We start from the raw sequence: 20,074 nt of genomic DNA on the forward strand, positions 1-20,074 counted from the left end.
AATAGCTCATTAAAGTCATGCAGGAGGGCATGAACTTTACCCAAATACTCCGCCATGGGACCAGGACTACNCGGACTAATAACAGTCAATAGGTCCTGACAGACACCATAAAGACGCTGGGTGTCATTTGTATATAATAGCTTTGCTTGTGCCCATACTTCTGAACATGTTTCATAGGATNGAAACATTTGCTTCAAAGAGGAGTGAATGGTGGACTTCATGACGATGCATAATTGGGCATCAATTTTCATCCAGCGGGAAGCGTCATCTATGGTAACACTAGTCACATTATTAGTGAGGTGATCTAGATACCCCTTACTTTTCAACCAAAGTTTGATGTCGGATGCCCATGTTGCATAATTGGTTCCATCTAACTTGTCAATGGACAAGTGAACATTCACAAAATTAGTATATATTGGGGAATCAGACGAGAAGGCACCAGTAGAGGAGGTGGTTGTTGACGAAGAAGACTCCATGGAGAGGGAGAAACCCTAAAAAACCAAAGTGCTCCAATTGATGCACCGACAACAGATCCGGAAAGAGGGCGAGGAGGCGATCACGGCGGTGCTGGTCGGCGGCGGAACCCTCCGGCGACGCGCCGGCACGCGCGGCGGGAAGTGGTGGATCTGCGAACTTTGCGGCGGCGCGTGAGAGCTCCGATCACCGCGATCTTTGGACCACGGTGGTCGCCCGGCCGAGACGATCCAGATGGAGTGGTTGCCGGTCGATTCTGAAACTCCGGCGACGGTGGCGGCGACGGCGACGGCGGCGGCTACGACGGCGGTTGCGACAGAGATGAGCACCGGAGACGACTGGAATAGAACCTAAGCTCTCGATACCATATGAAATAGTAAAAGAGATGAGGGGAAATCTCCCTTATGTGTCTTTGTACACACATAGGGTAATGTATTTATAATAATAAGAGTGTGGGCTAAGCCCAAATACAAATGAACATGTAAATGAAATAAACACAATATCTAACAGAGTATATAGTTGGTTTAGTACAATAACTTTAATTTTGTTAATTTTATTTGAACTTTGTTAATAGTTAAGTTAATTAAATACATGTTTGGCCTTTAATAATTGTCATTTGCGATTGTTATAGGAATAATTAATGTTAATATGCGATTATGCTTGAAAGAACCACTAAAGATTTAAAATTTATAAAGCAAAAAACTAAGCATAAAAGGTTCCTTTCAAGAATAATTGTATTTTAACATTAATTTTTCACTTAATAAACACATGACAATAATTTTTGTGCCATTAGCTGCTTTTGGCACTTTGATCACAGCTCGGCTGGGACATAACCCTAATATGTGTTGTGATGTTGCAGTATTGATGTGGTATCTACTGCCTTTGAGGGACAATCAGCCGTTAATAGGCAAAGGATGGTCTATAAAGCTATATGGGAGGAGCTTCAGAGTGTAGTCCATGCAGTTGATCAAATGACTACTAGCACTCCTGCTGAAGCAGCCGCAAGAAGTGACAGAGGATAATGAGAGCATACTTTGACTTCTTATTCACGCTCTTTATAGATTTTTGCATTGCTGTTTTCTAGGAATGAATTCCTTATTTTAAACTACCATTACAGTATTTCACATGCTACTGAACATCAGGTTTTCAATGCCACACTTCCTTGGAGTTTCTACATTCAATAATTTGGCAGTCAATTACTTGGCCAATCTTACTAGGTGAGGTCTTTTACATGGATTAAATTAAATAAAAATAATGCAATAATCTCTTATTGTATATCATTTACGGACAAAATTATTGACATCTAGATCCTTAAAAGTATTTGTCCATTCCTACTATCCTACGTGATCTTATAATTAATTACATTGAGATTAAAATCTATGTACTTTCATACTGTAAGTTCTACGTTGACAATCAATTAAAATTTATTGTTAATTTCTTTTAAAAAATATTATTGTATTAATCAATAAACTTACAATATATGAAAATTTTAATTGAACCACGAATAATGGAAAAGTCAATTAATGATATACGAAGATTTTAATTGACCAATAGCGTAAAAATATGTTATGTACCAATCATTTTTTTACTTTTATTTCTCCGTTGTTCGAATAGTAGATTTTCTAACTTGTGCTAAAGTAAATTATCCTAGTTTAGATTTTATATTATGGTCTTTGCACTTTTACTCAACTTATATTCAATTATGTGGTACTTTTAATTAGAGCACAATCCATTGCTAAAGATGGGTATGAAAAAAATATTCAAATTCGTATTAGTCCAGGCCACTTTAACGATCCTTTCTATTTTTAAATTGAAAATTTTAATTCAATTAAATGAATTTAGATTGAATATGGATTGAATAATTGTTTAGATTAAAAAATAAAATAAAATTAGTGTTCACCTTAAGAAATGAATTGGTCTAAGACAATGTTAAATAGTTTGGCATCGTTAGGTCTAAAACAATGTTATTCTTAGCGACTTGTTCTACAAAGCTAATCTTAATACCTTACCCCCTCAACTTATAAGTACAAAATCCATACAACATATATAAAATTTAGTTATCTTTTATATACAATGACCAAATTAAAATTTAGAAAAACGTGAAGATCATCCTATGTTGTATGTCTAACCTAATTATTTTAGTTTGGATTTGAAATAAAACAAATCAAATAACTATATTAATTTACATTAATTTAATTGGTTAAATTTATATTATCGATTTCATCATATTTATGTTTTTTGTGTTCGTTAGAATCGATCAAATCCTGTAAACACGTTCAGAGTAAAAGATCACAAAATCTAAACAATCAGTTTTTTAAATTACACCCAATATGAAAAGCCAGGCCTATAATGTGAAATCAATCATGCTATAAATGTCATTCCAATTTTCGGGGTTTCAATTGTTCCCAATTGTCATGCTCGTGCGGTACTTTATATGCTACACAATGTTGAATTTATGAATTGCTATACAACTATACAAGTTTTCACGACACGAAAGAAAAAAAGGAAGAAAAAAAACTATTTCACCCCTACCTCCCGTCCAACATTAAATGCCCATAGAGCAATTGATAGGTCATTTTTAAATGTGTTTCATGCTACTATTGCACACTAATTAATGGAAGGTAATATTGGATTCATCCCAAGCCCGTATCCTCCAAAACTACCTGGTTCTGCATGCTTCACCCTACCAAAGTGTCTAATATGACGAAGAAGTCTTGCTAAGAAGGTATTGTGGCATATAGTCGAGCTGTCACAGACCAAAGCCACATGTTTGCGTGCTCTTGTGATGGCAACGTTGATTCTTCTGCTATCCCCGAGGAATCCAACAGCTCCCAATGTGTTTGATCGAACCTATTTTATTATTATCATTATTATTAAAGGGGGAAAATAAGTACAAATATGTCAGTTCATGCGGAAGATCATAATCAAATTGTTTTTCAATTTTAGAATCTCTTACATGGATCACGTATCTCAGGATTTGAAGGTTCAATAATCAAACTGGTAGTAGCAACTAATCGTGTGTGTCAACAAACATTAAAGAATAACTTTACATAACATCATATGTGGAAGTTATTTATGAACAAGTTAAACGAGATAGTGATTAGAAGAGGACATTATGGAATCAATACAGTGACAGTATCAACGTTTAAGGAGTGAGTTTACATAAAGCCTTCATAGGATGGTGGTTAATGACAAAATCGAGGTTGTATGGACCAAGTGATTAAATGTTTGATCCTTGTTATCACTATCTTTTAATAAAAGTAAAAATAAAAAAAATTCTATTGTCCATATTTCAAACCCAAAAACCTCTTGCATAAGGAAGCACAAGAGAAATAAAAACCATTCTTTTAATGTGATGACTAAAATAAACTAAGATGACCAAACTTCAGTTATTGAAAAGATGTCATATGATGAAATCTTCTATAGGAATAGGATGTAAGGAAATTCATTTAACTGGCTTCATCCTACTCTAAATGGTGTATTGTGATCATAATGTAACTTTCACATGTTTATTGACACTTTCCAAACATTTATTTTTGGGAAAATTGCACTACCTCATATTAAAGTCTTTAAATGATACTCACAACCCCTTTAATTTGTATAAGTGCTCCTCAATTATATTAAAAGTTTCACCTTGGTAATATGCTTTTTTATCAAATGCATTACATATTGCCAGAGTAAAACTCTGAATATGATTGAAGAATAGCACCAACAGTACTGTAGGTACTGTATGTAAGTTTTTTCCCTTAGATAGGCATTTACTCTGTAATGTGATTTTAATAAAGTGACACGTATACTCCTTTATTACTCCATTTTTTCCAAGTGTCGGATTGTGTGTGTTTTAAGTTCAAGATTAATTAGTTTTCCTTAATTATATCCTTACTTTCCATCAAACTTTTAATTAATTTATATACTTATCATAAGAGTGGAAATGAAAAACAACTCAAGTGCATTTATTGTATAATATAAATAAAAAGGCTAAATTAAGAACTTCATAACTATTTTAGGAAAAAATAATTGTTGCATTTCTTGGTATGTGAACAAAAAACTTACGTGATACTTAAAAAGAAACAAATGTGGTATTGTATAGGGAATGATTTTTCTTTTAAAACTAGAAAGGATATAATTGTCATTTAAGAAGACCTTAAGAGAGGTAAGGGCAATTTTTCTTTTGCTTTTTCATTAAGTAATAACTTATTTTTATTTGTTAACCATAACATTGTTGAAATGATGGATTAAAAAGTGGATTTGGATCATACCATCGATAAAATTACCGCATCAGCTTCCCGACCTTGAAAACTGTCAATGGTTGCAACCTCTGTGCCTGCGGCTTCTGGAAACTCATCCAGCCTGTCCCTCAAAAGTTGTACTTGAGCAACATAGGGAGATTGCACTGCAATAGCAGCTGGGCTAACACCTGCATTTCCGGTTCAAATTAACAAGGAACTTACATCAGCAAACACAAATGACATAAGTTGAATCAAAAGATTTCAAAAACGTGAAAGACAACTTACTTTGCTAAAATATGAGAACAAAAAGTGATATGCAGTAATAGCATTTTCTTTTTACTTGGATTCAAAATACTATGCTCAAATATTAAGGGGAGGATTGCACTACAATAGCATAGCGGTTAGGTGAACGCCACATTTCAGATTCAAATTAAAAAGAAAATCTTACATCAGCAAAATAGAAAATAAGGTTTCAAAACTTGAAAGCCTGAGTGCATTGCGAAGTATGATGACATAAAATAAAATGCAGTAATATCCTTTTTCTTGGATTAAATATAATATGCTTTAAATATTAATGAGGTTTGGAAGCAGTAGAGAGACGCTGACACTATTTTTTATACTCTTTCTATACATTCTTAATTATAGTGTGAAAACCTAAATTTTGACATCTAGTACTTGGCAAGACGGTTAATTTTAGAAGATGTCGAGGAATGAAGAGAACAGACTCATGCGCCAAGGTATGGACGAAAACACCTTTAGGAATAGACCATATTTGTCTAATGTTAAAGGTCCATTCATTATAGTAGTTGGGCGTAGGGGTAGTGACCAAAATACCATTTATTGCCCGCCTGTCATCTTTCAATCTTAATCATTGTGTTTTGTTCTTGCAGTTTCTTCGCTAATTATAAATCATTCATAAGGGAAAATGTTTTATGTTATAAGCTATTGCCAAAATTTAAACCTTAGTCAAATGTCATTACCAGAATAAATTAAGGAAAAGACATGCTGCAAAACTATCTCAGCTTCTCCTTCATTATAAAGTGAGCCTGTTCCAGCTGGGTCTAGATGCTCTTCGCAACCAACTGACAAACTTCCATATGGCATTCTGGTATCTAACAATAGTAGTGGGCATTGTGTTATCCAGGTAGGCTGCAACAACAGCAAAGTCAAACTTTCCATCCATTTAATAAGCAAAATATGGCAAAAGTAAAACAGTCCATAAAATTGCAACAAACAAGAAGCTGATCTTTCATTTGCTACATTCATACAGTAAGTCTTGACAAATCTCTTTCATGAAAAGTTGTCTTTTGAGCATTTGTAGCATTATATCGTCTATCGAGGTCATCTTCAATACAAGGGTCACATCATAAGGTTTTATTTTAATTTATGTGGGTTTCCACAATGACACATCACTCTTAAAGATCTGACAAGTTTTACCTGATGCAAAGGTCTGTACAGTTTTTTATTTACACTTTAATACAAGTACAACCACCCAAAAAATAATATTTTATTATTATGATCCAAAGTCTTATCTAAGACCCTTTTATGTCACATTAGCATGCTCCAGTGAGGGTTTCTTATAAGACCAAGGTTTTAAATTTAAGACCATGATTATGACCCTTGCATTGGACCTAAGTATCTGGTAGTTAAACAGCGTAATGTAACGCATTTAGGAGAGTCCACGGTCTTTAATTTCTCAGGAGCATTGTCATCTAGTATTTCCCTTTTTAGGCTGTACTACGTTGAATCAAATTTGAAGCTTGTTGCTATTCAACAAAGATTCTTTCGCCCCTTTATCAACAGTGCCAGGGTATCAATATCAAAGAAAAACATGATACTGTCTAGAAAAATTTGTTTTGTAGAATGTTCACAAATCACTTGAAAGATTTTGAGTAGCATCTCTAGAAATTAAAGACCAAGATATAAAAAAAATAAAATAATTTCACTTCAATGAAGATGGAGATATCATTGATGGGCATACTACCTTGACGAAAGGAGAGTCTACAAGAAGATGAGAAGATACAGTCTCAGAGGACTTCAACAATCCTCCGTACATCTCCTTCGAAGCCCAACTAGAAATAGCATCATTCATTCGGTATTGTGTAGTTAACCTAGTGGTGAGAATCCCTTCATGTAAAGTTGCAGCTCTTTCCAATAGAGATATTCTTAGACCACCTTCCAAGGCCTTTCTAGATAGTATGACAGGAGCAAGTTGGCATTGATCACCAGCAAGAACACACCGCTTACCTTGCAATATAGGAATCCAGCAAGAGGGTTCAATTGCCTGTCCAGCTTCATCTATGACGACCAAGTCAAAAGTATCTAGTCTTCGGATCAAAGGGTCAGCTGCTCCAGTATTAGTGGCAAGCACAACCTGAGCACTGGATAGAACTTCATTAACTATCTGCTTTTCCTTTTTCTTCAGTGACCTTCCCAGCTGCTTCAGAAGTTGCCGTATGCCCGCAGCTAGTGAATCATCCCTTAAACAATGTCTTAGATCTTTTCTTAAATCTGACTTCTTTCTCTCATATTCTTCGCGAAAACTTGCAAGCTTAGCATTTACAATTTCTTCCAAAGACTTCGATGCCACTGTTTTTGATATCCGGGCTGGATTTCCAACCCGCACAACATTTAATCTGACATTAGAAAGTTTTTCAACCATGTTATCTACAGCTGCATTAGTAGGTGCTGTAACAAGAACCCGTTCACCTTGCTGAACAGCACATACTATAAGATGCTTGAGCAAACCAGTCTTGCCTGTACCGGGAGGGCCTTGGATAACCAACACAGGCCTCTTTTTATTCAAACCCAGTGCAATTGCTCTCCGTTGAGAATCATCAAAGCTGTCACTTCCTAAAATTCTATCAGATTTTTCTTCTGCCCAGTCAGCAAAATCATTCTTCTCTAGCCATGCAACATCTTCCCCATCTCCAAACAGAGTAGCAACAACAGAAATTGAAGGATTCTTCTTACGCAAACCATTCTTCTGAAGCAGCATTAGAGCTTCACAGTTCCGCTGATAAAGTCAAAAGCTTTATAAATTATGTGTATTTACACATAAATTAAGTGAATTAAGCACTACAATTGTAATGAAATTAAAAAACCAGAACCATCACTGTGAATTATCTTAATTATATTAATTTGTACAAAGCTGAGATCACCAGAATGTAAAATTTCTTTTTGGCAGAATAAGTAGGTGCTGGGTAGTTAACACGTTTAAAAATTTCACAATGCCTGACCTTTCCATAGCAAGTGGCAGAATGTTGTAACCACACGACATGTTTTACCCCACAACTCAAAATGGTAATCGAATTTATTACTACGTATTCACTTTATCAACATAATAGTTAAGTTATTCATTTTCATAGACCACAAGATCACTGAAGAAATAAGTTCACTAAGGACAATTAGTACTATTTTTCACCCTCGAAGGCAAAGGAAATAAAGCAAAAGTTAAAAAATAAGGTGCTGACCTATGCTTTATTACAGACTGGGTCATGCAAAACAAATTAAAAGAAATAAGACAGCAATGCCAGCAACAAACTATCCACTATAAAATAAAGTTGTTGAAATTATAGAACTTAGGTGTTGAGGGAACACAAGGAGAGAAAAGAAATAGAATATTCTGAAATCAATATTGATTTTATATGGTATAATGTCACAACATTTAACATTGAGCCTCATCTATATTAATAGTAGACTCATAATCTGGATTAAATGGGGAAATAAATGATGAAAATATAAGCAAATATGAAAACTAATCTCAAGAGATCATATAAGATATTTCAAATTACTCCAAGACATCAAGATTTTTTCATGCACTCTTCTAACACAAGTAACTGAAGGATAGTAAATAACGATGAGCACCATTTACAAATTATTTCATGACTAAAAGCACATATGTTTCCGGATCAAATGCAGTTAATGAACTTAAAACTTTGAAGTAATGAATGACTATTCTTCAGAAAAAGAAATATACACTTTTTAATCATGGCTCAAGACTACATACACTGTCGTTTTGTATCTTATCACCAAATCATGCTTCCCAATTATTAACAGAAATATTGACAACACTAAGTCCACTAGAATTTTTCCGTTCAATTCTTATTGTTTCTATCACAGTTCAATAGATGCTAATGTATGATGAGTAATCAACATATAATCATTAGAGCAGAATATATAAATATTATTCATACATAACATCAGCAATTCCTTAACCCCTAGAGCACCTTGGCAAGGCAGAGAAGACAGCTATAATAAATCAAAGATTTAAATTAAGTAGATCATAGAATTTCTTAAATACAACGAAACATACATGTTTCTTTTTTCATAACCTTGGGGAATACCTACATAATATAAATAAGAAATTTTGAATCTACTAACTTCCGCAGCTAGCCAAGCAGCAGAGTTGTCAAAATGGGTTAAAACCCGTGAGTCAACCCTGCTCATCACGTATTCGAGTCGGGTTAGGTTAAAAAAAATTGCAAATTTCAGTTTGGACCAAAAATGGACTCAGCCCACTAAGAACCCAGTTCATCCGGATTGAACTCGTGGTGAGCCAGGTTGACTCACCAACCCAGATGTAAAAGAAAATCCACTTCGCTCTTAACTTAAGAATCTAGCCTAAAACACAAGCAATTTTTTTTTTTTAAATTTTGGGGGAGAGAGACCCACGCCCATGACAAATTTTGGGATGAATGATTTATTTATTATCTAAAATGAGAATAAACAAAATTTTAAAATAGATTTGGACTTTTTTATTTTAGATACATATTAAAAACAATGTTAAGTGAGTAACCTATTTAACCCACCAACCATGGTGGGTCGGACTAGGTTCAAATTTCTTAAGCTCACTAATAAGTGAGCCAGATTGAGTTGGTTCACTAAGTAGCCCATCCGTGGTGGGCTGAGCCGGAGTGAATGACCTATTTTGACAGCTCTACCAAGCATATAAGAGAGCAAAGTCATTATGATAAAAGTGGTCAGGGATGATAATCTTTCTATATTGTCAACTGTCAAGATTTAACATCAACTTTCTAGTAGTAAAGAAGTTGTGGACTAGGATTACGAAAAGGAAGATGCATATTGACCGTTTATATAGTAAATATGTTCCTAATTATTGGATTTGTTCACCTTCCTAATAAAAATAGTTTAATTAACTAATTAATAGTTGACCATATTTTTTTTGTCTTTAGATATTGATGATTTTATTTTATTGTACTTGACTAAACACAAATAGTAGACACTCATTACACCTTCATTTGGATCTCTAATCAAAACTTCTTAGCTTCAGATTTCATAGAAATCATTGCACCCTTCCCAATTTTTTCACTAATGTTTCTCATAGCCACAAAATTTTTGGGTAAACACAATAAAAAATGCTAGCATCATGCTCTTTTGAGGACAAACTATTATTGGAAAGCAAATAATGAGTCCCTCTCATCCCATGATTTTGTACTTTTCAGTGAATTTTAACTAACATCAGAGAATGTGTTAGAAAGAGAGAGAGTGTTGTTAACAACACTCATCCAAGAAATCAAAAAATAGATTGCAATACCTCATAGGTAAGTGTATCAGCCAGTCCTTGAATACGGTCAATGCGCACATTCTTCCCAAAAAGTTTAGAGAACGTAGGGTCACCATGGCGTGACTCTAAAGCAACTGTAATACTATAGCCATCATCTCCAAAACTGTTCACAAACCCTTGTATGCAAGAAGTTGTAATTGCACCCCTGCTGTCGTATGTTCTTACACAAACCATGTCTCCGGGTGAAAGAGCAGTGGGTGGTAACCGGTGGTTCCCTTCAACCTTGAATAAAACCAGATGCATTCCCCCCAGTCCTGTTTACAAAATGAATTATGACCATAGCAGGCAGACTGGATTTAAGTACAAGTTACAAAGACTAAATTGATATAACTAGCATCCTGTGCATGCACCCCATCAGTTAAGACGAAATGCTTATGCATCATATAGACATTTAAATATAGCTTATTGATTTTCTTTGGGTTTTTAAATTAGAGTATAGACATCCAAGTGATCTAAAAGACCACACGTACTTATAATTTACATTCTAAACCAAGATGAGTAAAGGTTCATTTAGGTCTAAATCTACGATTGGGATTGGAATTTGAGTATGGAGTACCTAAGTCCCAAATCAAGTATGGGATGTTTGCAGAGTATTTAAGTGTTTGATTCTATCTCCTTAATAGCTAGCTTTTGAGGTTGGGTTTCCTAAGTGTTTGGGTGTTTATCATTTCCACGTGTATCTACTTTCTAACCTCAGTAATATATACTTTCACCCAATATTAGATGCAGTAAATAAAGCATGCTCAAGTGGTTTTAGTAAAGATATCAACATTCTGAATTTGGCCACCCGGTTTGCTTACAGGCATGATCACATAATGATTGGTGAAGAATTTCAGGATAATCTCTAAATGTTTTAAAGAATTAAGACAAATGTTGGCAAGCATGATCACTTTGCAAAGAACAAATTGGAAAACCGAATTGAGTCTTTATTTCATGACAAAAACATTTGAAAGAGAGAAACGGCTTAGACTGATTTTCCATTAAAAACAATTGGGTACAAAAAGCATAAACATCAATAAAATCAACAAATATCTGACTCTTGAGTAGATGCAGTACATTTATGAGGCTTCCTCAAAATGAACAAAAGAAAATGGAGATATATCTCAATAACTGAATTGATTGGAAAACAGACTGCGAGTATGTTTCAACAAGATGTTTTATATAGTCCATATCTAAAATATTAATGAATTTCCTGTAGTTTACTACATCAGATCATATAACTCATTAGCATGTGAACAGTTCAACTTCTTATATAGCACGCAAACACATAAAGGAAAGACTAAATTTTAGAAGGAAGGTCAATGCAAGATCATAATTTGTCTGAATAAGTGAAAAGAAAAGAGCAAAAGGAGAAGACCTGTAGAGGTACTGATGGCATTTAAATTACAAATGGTGTCGCAGTGTTCTTGTTGAGGTTGGCTATGACTAACCAAGAAATCAAGAGGTTTTGAAGAATCAGAAACATCATCTGGTTTAGGAACGGCATCCAATTCCTCCTGCGTAAACTCCAATTCAGCATCCCTTTCGACACTGAGTAATTCTGACATGCGATTGGTGAATTCATCAATCCTGTGCTGTATTGCTTTGACCTTTCCCAAGTCCATTCCTAAAACGCCTTGGACACTCTTGGGTTGTGCTATCTTTCTCACAACTGCCCTATGCTGAGCTGTAAATGAACCATTAGACACTAAGACCATTTCTTGAGTTAAAAGAAACTGATAGAAAAATCCCCTCCCATTGAACAGGGATCAAAGATATGAGATACACACAAAGACACCACAAATAGAAAATACACAGCTTCATCTTAACACATTTTTTCGTAATCAAGTAATTGGTATAGAATATTCACCAACTTTACCGATGACTCATCTCTTTTGGGAAACTTGACTGACCATTTTTAGTAGGATTTCCCCTCCTAATCACTTTTATATATATATATATATATATATATCAACGAGGCTCGATCCTGAAACTTTGTCCATGGGGACCGTATCTCATATTTTTTACGTCGTAAGATTACAAGTTTTCTCGACGAAAGAATCCTCTCCACTACACGACCGCTCTCAGTCAGAGTAACCCATTCTTCAGGTTGAAGGTTTTTCTCATCCCAATAACCTCTGTTTACAGAGTAGTGAATGACTTATAGAGATTCTGAATAAGCAACAAGTAATTGTTTCTCAAAATTCCAAGAGTCACCCCCTTCATAAATTGTAGCAACAGTTGCAACTTTCACATGTCAACTTATTACATCTCGAATTGACATAAGAAATTTGAATTGGTTTCCTCGACAGAGTTGGTTCAGGCGGTGGGAGCACCGAATGCATAATATAGTAAATTAATTTTGATTAGTAAGTGTTTAGGTCAGGAGAAATAAAGAGAAACCTGAATTGGCGAGCTCCTTAAGCAGTTTCCAAGACTTGGTGTCCCGCCAGTCCTGAATGGAGTTGTCGTTCTGCAGGTCTTGGAGAACAGCGCGAAGCTCCCTCTGAAAATGGTCGAACAGAGTGGGGTAGTGCGTGCAGGCCTTCAAGCAAACACCTTCAAGGCCAATGGGCATAGGAACCGCATTTAGATAGGGCTGTGCCTGCATAATAAAAGGGAGACCCGGTCCCATGCGCTCCCACAACTCCATCTCTCCCAGCATCTCCGCCGCAGCTAAATCAGACGACATGGCCCTCATGCTGTCGCGAATCCATCTCATAACACTCTTCCCGAGATCCTTCTTCCCAATTGGGTCTCCGTTGTGATGGACAGCAGCAGCATCCTCCACCACCAGCTGAGTCTCGCTACTTCTTCTTCTCCTTCTTCTGGTTTTAGAGTTGGTGGAAACCTTGGGTTGGGTGCTGTTAGTAGCGTTCGGAATCAGGCGATAGAGTCGAAGCGAAGGGGGGAAGGAAGAAAGCAGGTGGGTGGAGGCATTGTTACAAGGGAAGTGGTGAGTTAGAGTTGGAGTTGCAGTTGCAGCAGGCCCCAATTTGAGCGTGGGTGGGACTCTGCCACAGAAGAAGCAAGTGAGCGCAATCTCCATTACTGCAATTCAAGAACCATGGTATTACTAACTTAACTCATTCAGGAATTAGTACTGTAAAGCATAGATTTTTGTTGGAGAAGCAGCGAGAATAAGAAGATGCCATGGTGGAGAATTTGAACCGCGAACTGCATTTGAGGCGTGGAAGGAAAGTGGCTTTGTGTTTTTTTTTTTTTTTCTTTTTTCTTTTCGTTTAGTTATGTGACACGAGTGAAAAGGAAAAGTAAGAGAAGGGCAAACTCAAGATCCCAGCTCCTTCTTTCATTGGCTCCTACGATTTTGTGACCTCACGTGGCACCCTTTAACCCTTCTACTTCCTGCTCACGTGTTCCCTTCCCAACCCAAAGCTTTTTTATTTCCATAATAATAAATTATTAAGCTGTATTTAATATTCCCAAACTGTCACTATTTCTATTTTCTTTATCTCTAAACTCAGTATTGTTGTGCCTTATGCGCAATTTCTTCCTTCACTCGTTTTTTTCTCACACCTCATTCTTTAAAATGTGTATTTGACCCCATTTTTGATCTCTTATTTTAAACAATTAATAAATTAATAAAAGTATTGTCGGAAATGAAAGTTTGTATAGGTCTTAAAGTTACTTAAGTGTTTCTAGATATAAGTTTTTTGTTTCTTAACTTCTTTTAACAATTATGAATTTCACAGATTCTTTTTAATTATTGATGGATTGTAATATATATATATATATATATATATATATATATATATATATATATATATGGGATTGAAACTATGCATTTTATTATATTGATTTTAATAAATTCATATTATTTGTATTAATTTTTTCTTTATTTTCCTATTTATTCGTGTATGTTTCTATTATTCAATTTACCTTAGTAATAAATTGATTTTTTTTTATAATTTTATCATGTAATTTACCTCTAATTATTAATGTAAAATTATTCTTTAACGACCTAAATTAACCACGGTTCAAAAATTAATGTAGTAAGAGAAGTGCGGTAAAAGAAATCATTTTGTAAATAAAACTAAACATATTACACGTCTGTTGGAAATTGAATCGATAAAAGGATTAAAAAGAACTTATGTGCAATTATGGATTATGTAAATTAACATTTTAAACCTTTATAGTTGTTATTTATTATATATATACATTGATAATTTATTATGGTATGTTTAGATGAGGGGAAACTAAGAGCCTCAACTTATTCATCTCATGGGTATAAAAAGAGTAGAAACACAAATGTACGTCAATACATTAATGAAGGAAAGAAAACAAATTTAATTTACTTTGTTTATCAACCAACGAGTACATAATTCATTGAACAATATATAGTAAATTAATTAAACATTTTGTAGGAACTAACATTTAATGTAGGTGTAATTGACATTAACTATATCAATCAACGTACTATTATTATATGATGTTGTACTTTACATAAGAAATCTTCTCAAACTATTTAAACAAAAGAATAGTAAGTTTATTTTATTTACCATCTATTATTTATATAAAGACATATATTAATATCAAGTTTTTCTATCAATAAGTTGAGAACTTTAACATGTAATATTATTAACAGATTTTTTTTTTCAAAAATCAATACTTGACAATACCTAAACATACATATATTTTACAATTTTCTACAATATTTTATGACAATATCAAATAGATATATGTATAACAATGTTCATACATCCAAGCATTCTCTTCGCTCATATTCTATAATAAGTCAAAGGAAGAAAATGTTAAAGGAAGAAAATGTTATTACACTACATAATTGCAACACAAGAAAATATACTTGGTAAAAATATCTTCTTTTTTAGTATGGAGGCCTCATGAAAATGCCTACAAAATTCACTTATCTTAATTTAAGGAAAAGTCCAAAACTGTTTGAAAAATAAAATTATTCATTTATACTTCTTTCTAATTCTTAATAATAGAGCGGACTATGAAGTCTTTTTTATGAAAATTTCTTTGTAAATCTACGTAGTTAGAAAAATCCACTCTAATATAGAACTTTGTGTGTTTTGAAATATTATACAGTCCTAAGCTTTATTATATCTTTATAAAATGTCACTTAATTTTGGCATAAATTTTATATTTCTTATACTTAGGAGTTACACTTGAAAAATATATTATTTATTTTATAAACTTTAAATTTAAATTGATGTGAGGTCATGTGTTTAAAATTAGAATAAAATTTTAGACAAATTGTATTTAAAATTTATCATGTCTTATTTATTTAATTACTAAATATAAAATTATTAAAAATTAAAGTAATAAACATATAATTTCGGACGACGTCTTTATTACATAATTTAGATACTTGGGAATTTGTGAAAGTATATACTAATCTATGTATAATGTCATTAGCAACGCTTTCTCAACTCAAACTTTACTTTCAACAGAGACAAAAGGTACAAAAGATAAAGGATTAAAAAGTAATAATATTTAAAGAGAGAAATAGTACTTGATATAGTGGCGGTAGAAAGTAGTATAGTGATGGGTTTGTGAGAGAGAGAAGAAGAAGGTGGAATTTGTTCCTGGATTGGTAATTTAGACTACAAGGAAGAAAGAAGGAGCTGCCTGGAATTTGAAGATGAAATAGTATTGATAGTTGGTGGAAGGCTATTGTTGAGCACAGAGTCCAACTCCTTCTCAAACCTTTGCATGGCTTCAGAGGGTAAGCAAACTGGCATAACCAAACCTTCTTCTCCCTTATCATTTCTGAAGGGTATGTAAAAGCTCGCCACACCAGGAATGGCTCCAACACCGCCCTTCGCCGGTCCTCCATACACAGCTTTACCCCACCCGAAATCAATGTCTTCGAACCCCGCTCGTCTCACATCCGACACCAGATACGACCTCACCACCGTGAAGTGAGGCCGTCCTCGAGTAACCATCAGATCTGCCAACGAATGCATGTACTCCTCGCTCACATCCGCCTTCGCTTTCCTCACCAACTCCAAAGCATACCCCAACGGATTCTCGCATAACTTTCCCGCAGTCGTAACCGCCACGGAGAAAGCAAAAACGTTGCCATAGTAACCTTCTGGCAGAGGAGGGTTGAATTTCGAGCGAGCGTTCACGATGCATATAATGCGGACCTCCTCGTCGCTGTCGGGTTGCAGGGCCAGGGTGCGGCACCTCCATAGGCACGCGGTCAGGACATCGAAGCTGGAGCACTGGCTCTGGTGAGGGGGCAGGAGGCGCCGGATGGCCGAAAGTTCGCTGCGGCCGAAGAAGAAGGAGCGGTGGGCCATGTCGTCCACGGGGATGATCGTGCCTTTCGTGTCGGGGACGACGTCATACTCGCGGTGGATGCACGTCACTCGCGGTGGGTCCCGCGCGTTCAGAAGTTCTCTGCGCCACACAGGTGGGACCGATGGCTCCTGCCTCCCGCGAGCTATCTCTCCCACCGCGTTCATGAACTGGACCAGACCCGCTGCGTCACTCATGGTGTGGTTCAGACGGAGCGCGAATATGAAACCCCCGCACTTCAGGCGCGTTACCTGCACGCACTCGTATGCTTTGTCAACTCACGTGTTTTCACATGCAAAATCTTATCATCATATTTTTTCAATTTTTTAATCTCTTGTTGCTCAAGTATTATAAGTATACTATGCTTTTTTATTATGCTTCTAAAGTGCGTTTGTGCAACTTTTTCCTTTACGAAGAAAGATGGTTGAAAAGATGGTTGAAGTGTGAATAATGAATGAATGAATGAATATACCTGGATGAGGAGAAGGGGAGTGTGAAGAACTCCTTGGGAGAAAGGAACATCGTAAAGAAGATTCTCCCAGCAGGGGAAAGGAGGTTGAAGAGCGTGGCCAAATTGAGCAAGTGTGACATCTGCATCAGCTTCAATGAACAAAACACCTTCCCCTGTGCAGTCCACCATGAGTTTCCGACCGGCTCCTTCCCTCAGCCTACCTGCAAAGGGATAGTAAAACACAAGCGTTTTGGCCAAAGCCTCTCTGATAACCCCAACAGGGTCTCTCCCTGCCAGCGCTGGATCATATCGATAGAACTGTATCACTGGAATCTGAAACCTTAACCCGTCTTGGTCATCTATGTCTGAGAGTAGCTTCACTTCTCGAGGAGTGGCCTTCGCCGGAGCTATCAGCTCTGGCTCCCGTCTCTGCACCGTAAACACCAGAGATGTGTCCATTATTCTAAAGGAGAAGGAACAAAAGGGAAAGGGAATGAACACTGATGTGGAGGAGATGCATCCCACAACACTTGTATATATAATAGAACTAATGCCCCCACATCCCATTCCTGATCTGTCTCCACTCTTTTACTGCTTTACTGTTTTAATCGGGAGACGTTTTGTCTAATTATTTCTATCAAAAGTATATTTCAAACTTTAGCATTAATCTATTTTATTTTAAAATCATTATTTTTTTTTCTCTTTATTTTATTTTAAACTCACCATTCTTTTCTTGATTACATTGTTTGATTTTGTTATTAGTGGAGGTTAGGTAGTCATTTATTATTAATTAAGTATATTTTTCAATTGATTTATTATTAAATAAATTTTATTACGTAATAGGTATAATTAAATAAATTTTATCATGCAATAGATACCTAAACTTTTTATAATTTTAATTGAATTTTTATAAAAATCATTAAAATTTCAATTTTTTCTTTGTTTAACTGTCTAAATTTATAATGTTATGTTTATCTTTCTATTATAAAGATTTTTCACTTCAAAGGAAAAATAATTACAATAAAGAGATATAATAAAAAAAAATTGTTTTTTTGTAAGTAACAATAATACAAAATAAATATCACATACACTCACTTGGTGATAAAATAAGTTAAATATAACTGAAAAATATTAAAATTTTAAATATTTTATAAATATAATTTTTTAACAAAAAAAATAGATTTGATATTTAACTAAATTTAAATAAGAATAATAATTATTATATACTTTCTTTCTTTTCTATTTTAAGTGGTAGACAAACCCATATGGCAGACATGAAGAAAATATATGTAGTTGGAATACAAACATTTTGAGTAACTCCTAGAAAGTGAATTTGATTCACTTGATTTCCGTCCATTCATTGCAAATAGAACCCAACTTTTCCATAAAAATCCAACTTTCTATTGCCCTTTCTAAAACCACTTCCCTTCATAGTCTATCTATAACTAATTTGTGAAAGTAGTTTACGTTACAACTAATTGTATGTTTCAAAAGTGAAACTTAATTAATTCATTAGTTCAGTTTAAGTTCGATTTGATACTATGAAAATGTTAAACTAATTCAATTATTTCAATTTTATTGGTTGTATCTGTTTATTGATTCATTAAAATGGGCATCTAATTTTAAACTTGTTCAATTTATTGCTTTTTATTTTAAATTTTGACCATAAATATAAGGAATATTTTGACAAAAATATAAGGTTATTATTTAAAAAATAAAATGGAAAGAGCTCCACAAAAATTATAATAATTAATAATAGAAATATAAAGTAGACTATGTGTTTTTTAGTGTAAGGAAAATACAGTTATACTTTTAATTACCGTTTTCGTATGAAATGTACTAAATTTTTGAAAGAAATTATTACAGAAGAGATTTTATGTGACATCCAATTTCTTCAATTTAAAAATATTTTCTCGTATATAAACAATATTTCTAAAGTAAAAACACAAATTTCCAAATAAAATAAGTAAAATTCATTTGAAACCTAGTTAAATAAAACTAAAAAAATATGAAAGTGTGAGTTTTTTTTTTTTTTAAATTTCTTGATATTCTTTATTACTACAATTGTAATATTAGGTGACAGGAAAATATAGAAAAATAATGGATCTATATCGAAGAGTAAGAATCCATTCACTGACACATTGCTGAAATGATCTTATCCTTGTGTAAACATAGAAGTGAATATGCATGTCTTAAAAATGATACGACAACTACAAAATGTAAAATAAAAAGTAATTTAAAAAATTATAATAAAAATACTTAAATATATATTTTTACATATCTTAATTATATCATACTTAAGAAATATTTTTTACAGATGAGTCTTTGAATTATTAATTTTTTTGTATTTTTTTTTATCTTAAGAATCTTAACAAAATTCTATTTCAATAGTTAAGTCTTACTACGGATGTAAAGACTTATTTATAAATATTTTATTAAAAAACTTATTCAATCAACATGTTCATATTATCCAATGAAGTGCCATGAAAGATTAATTAACTTAAGCTGGGAAGTATTGTTATCTTCTTTTCTCTGTGCTTAATTTTCCCTCACCAAAAAAAGTGCAGATTTTAAAAGAAGTCTTGGTGCTTGAATTTAATAAAAGAAAATGTTTTAGAGGATAAGATTTGCGCAGTCAGTTTGGACTGCAAAATATCTTAATTCCTACTTTTGACCAATTTCTTCGTGTTTGATATTAAGTCTTTTGTAACAATTACAGAATTATTGTTATAATAACTTATACTTATTTAAAAAATAAATAAGAATTATTTTATTTCGGAAACTAAATTACCATGTATTGTTTTTATATATTGGACAAATTCTTGGTTGTTGTAATCAGATCATTTATTATTTGTTTTAAGGAAATAATGCAATGCAACTTTAATAGTGACTTTTGAAACGACTTGACTTGGTAGGAAGTGAGTCACCTCATATGACAATAATAAGCAGTATCATACTAAACAACAACATATAAAAAGAATATTAAACCCTTACAAACACGTAAGAATAAAAACCATAAAAAATAATATGAGAAGAAATTTTGTCAAAAGTTTTTCATTAAATAAG

At 33.9% G+C, this 20,074-nt stretch overlaps 3 protein-coding genes across 3 annotated transcripts in view; 1 reads left to right on the plus strand and 2 right to left on the minus strand.

Moving 5' to 3' along the window:
* Window positions 1-1,749, plus strand: part of LOC106769966 (protein BOLA4, chloroplastic/mitochondrial) — an 8,271-nt gene extending 6,522 nt beyond the window's left edge. Inside the window, exon 3 of the mRNA XM_014655784.2 lies at window positions 1,334-1,749. Coding sequence (XP_014511270.1) covers window positions 1,334-1,496 — 163 coding nt within the window. The 3' untranslated portion in view covers window positions 1,497-1,749. The remainder of the gene's footprint in view (window positions 1-1,333) is intronic.
* Window positions 1,750-2,821: 1,072 nt separating this feature from the next.
* On the minus strand, window positions 2,822-13,639 carry LOC106771994 (DNA-binding protein SMUBP-2). Its single transcript, XM_014658090.2, has 7 exons — window positions 12,673-13,639; window positions 11,648-11,956; window positions 10,261-10,544; window positions 6,688-7,719; window positions 5,684-5,852; window positions 4,734-4,891; window positions 2,822-3,324 (listed from the first exon to the last, which is right to left on the minus strand). Exons 1-7 carry the CDS (start codon window positions 13,316-13,318, stop codon window positions 3,082-3,084), a joined length of 2,841 nt encoding a protein of 946 aa, XP_014513576.1. The 5' UTR covers window positions 13,319-13,639; the 3' UTR covers window positions 2,822-3,081.
* Window positions 13,640-15,675: 2,036 nt separating this feature from the next.
* Window positions 15,676-17,532, minus strand: LOC106769599 (benzyl alcohol O-benzoyltransferase). The gene is made up of 2 exons (XM_014655283.2): window positions 17,030-17,532; window positions 15,676-16,808 (listed from the first exon to the last, which is right to left on the minus strand). The coding sequence occupies exons 1-2, from the start codon at window positions 17,465-17,467 to the stop codon at window positions 15,858-15,860; spliced, it is 1,389 nt and encodes a 462-aa protein (XP_014510769.1). The 5' UTR covers window positions 17,468-17,532; the 3' UTR covers window positions 15,676-15,857.
* Window positions 17,533-20,074: the final 2,542 nt, after the last annotated feature.

This window comes from Vigna radiata, chromosome 8 (assembly GCF_000741045.1).
Source record: "Vigna radiata var. radiata cultivar VC1973A chromosome 8, Vradiata_ver6, whole genome shotgun sequence".
NCBI lineage: Eukaryota > Viridiplantae > Streptophyta > Magnoliopsida > Fabales > Fabaceae > Vigna > Vigna radiata.

Coding starts and splice junctions, on each gene's coding strand:
- LOC106771994 (XM_014658090.2), bottom strand. CDS start 13,318: ATGGAGATTGCGCTCACTTGCTTCTTCTGTGGCAGAGTCCCACCCACG. Junction 10,545..11,647: donor TGCCATCAGTACCTCTACAG/GTCTTCTCCTTT, acceptor TTTTGTAAACAG/GACTGGGGGGAATGCATCTG. Junction 3,325..4,733: donor ATGCGGTAATTTTATCGATG/GTATGATCCAAA, acceptor ATAATAAAATAG/GTTCGATCAAACACATTGGG.
- LOC106769599 (XM_014655283.2), bottom strand. CDS start 17,467: ATGGACACATCTCTGGTGTTTACGGTGCAGAGACGGGAGCCAGAGCTG. Junction 16,809..17,029: donor CTCCCCTTCTCCTCATCCAG/GTATATTCATTC, acceptor GAGTGCGTGCAG/GTAACGCGCCTGAAGTGCGG.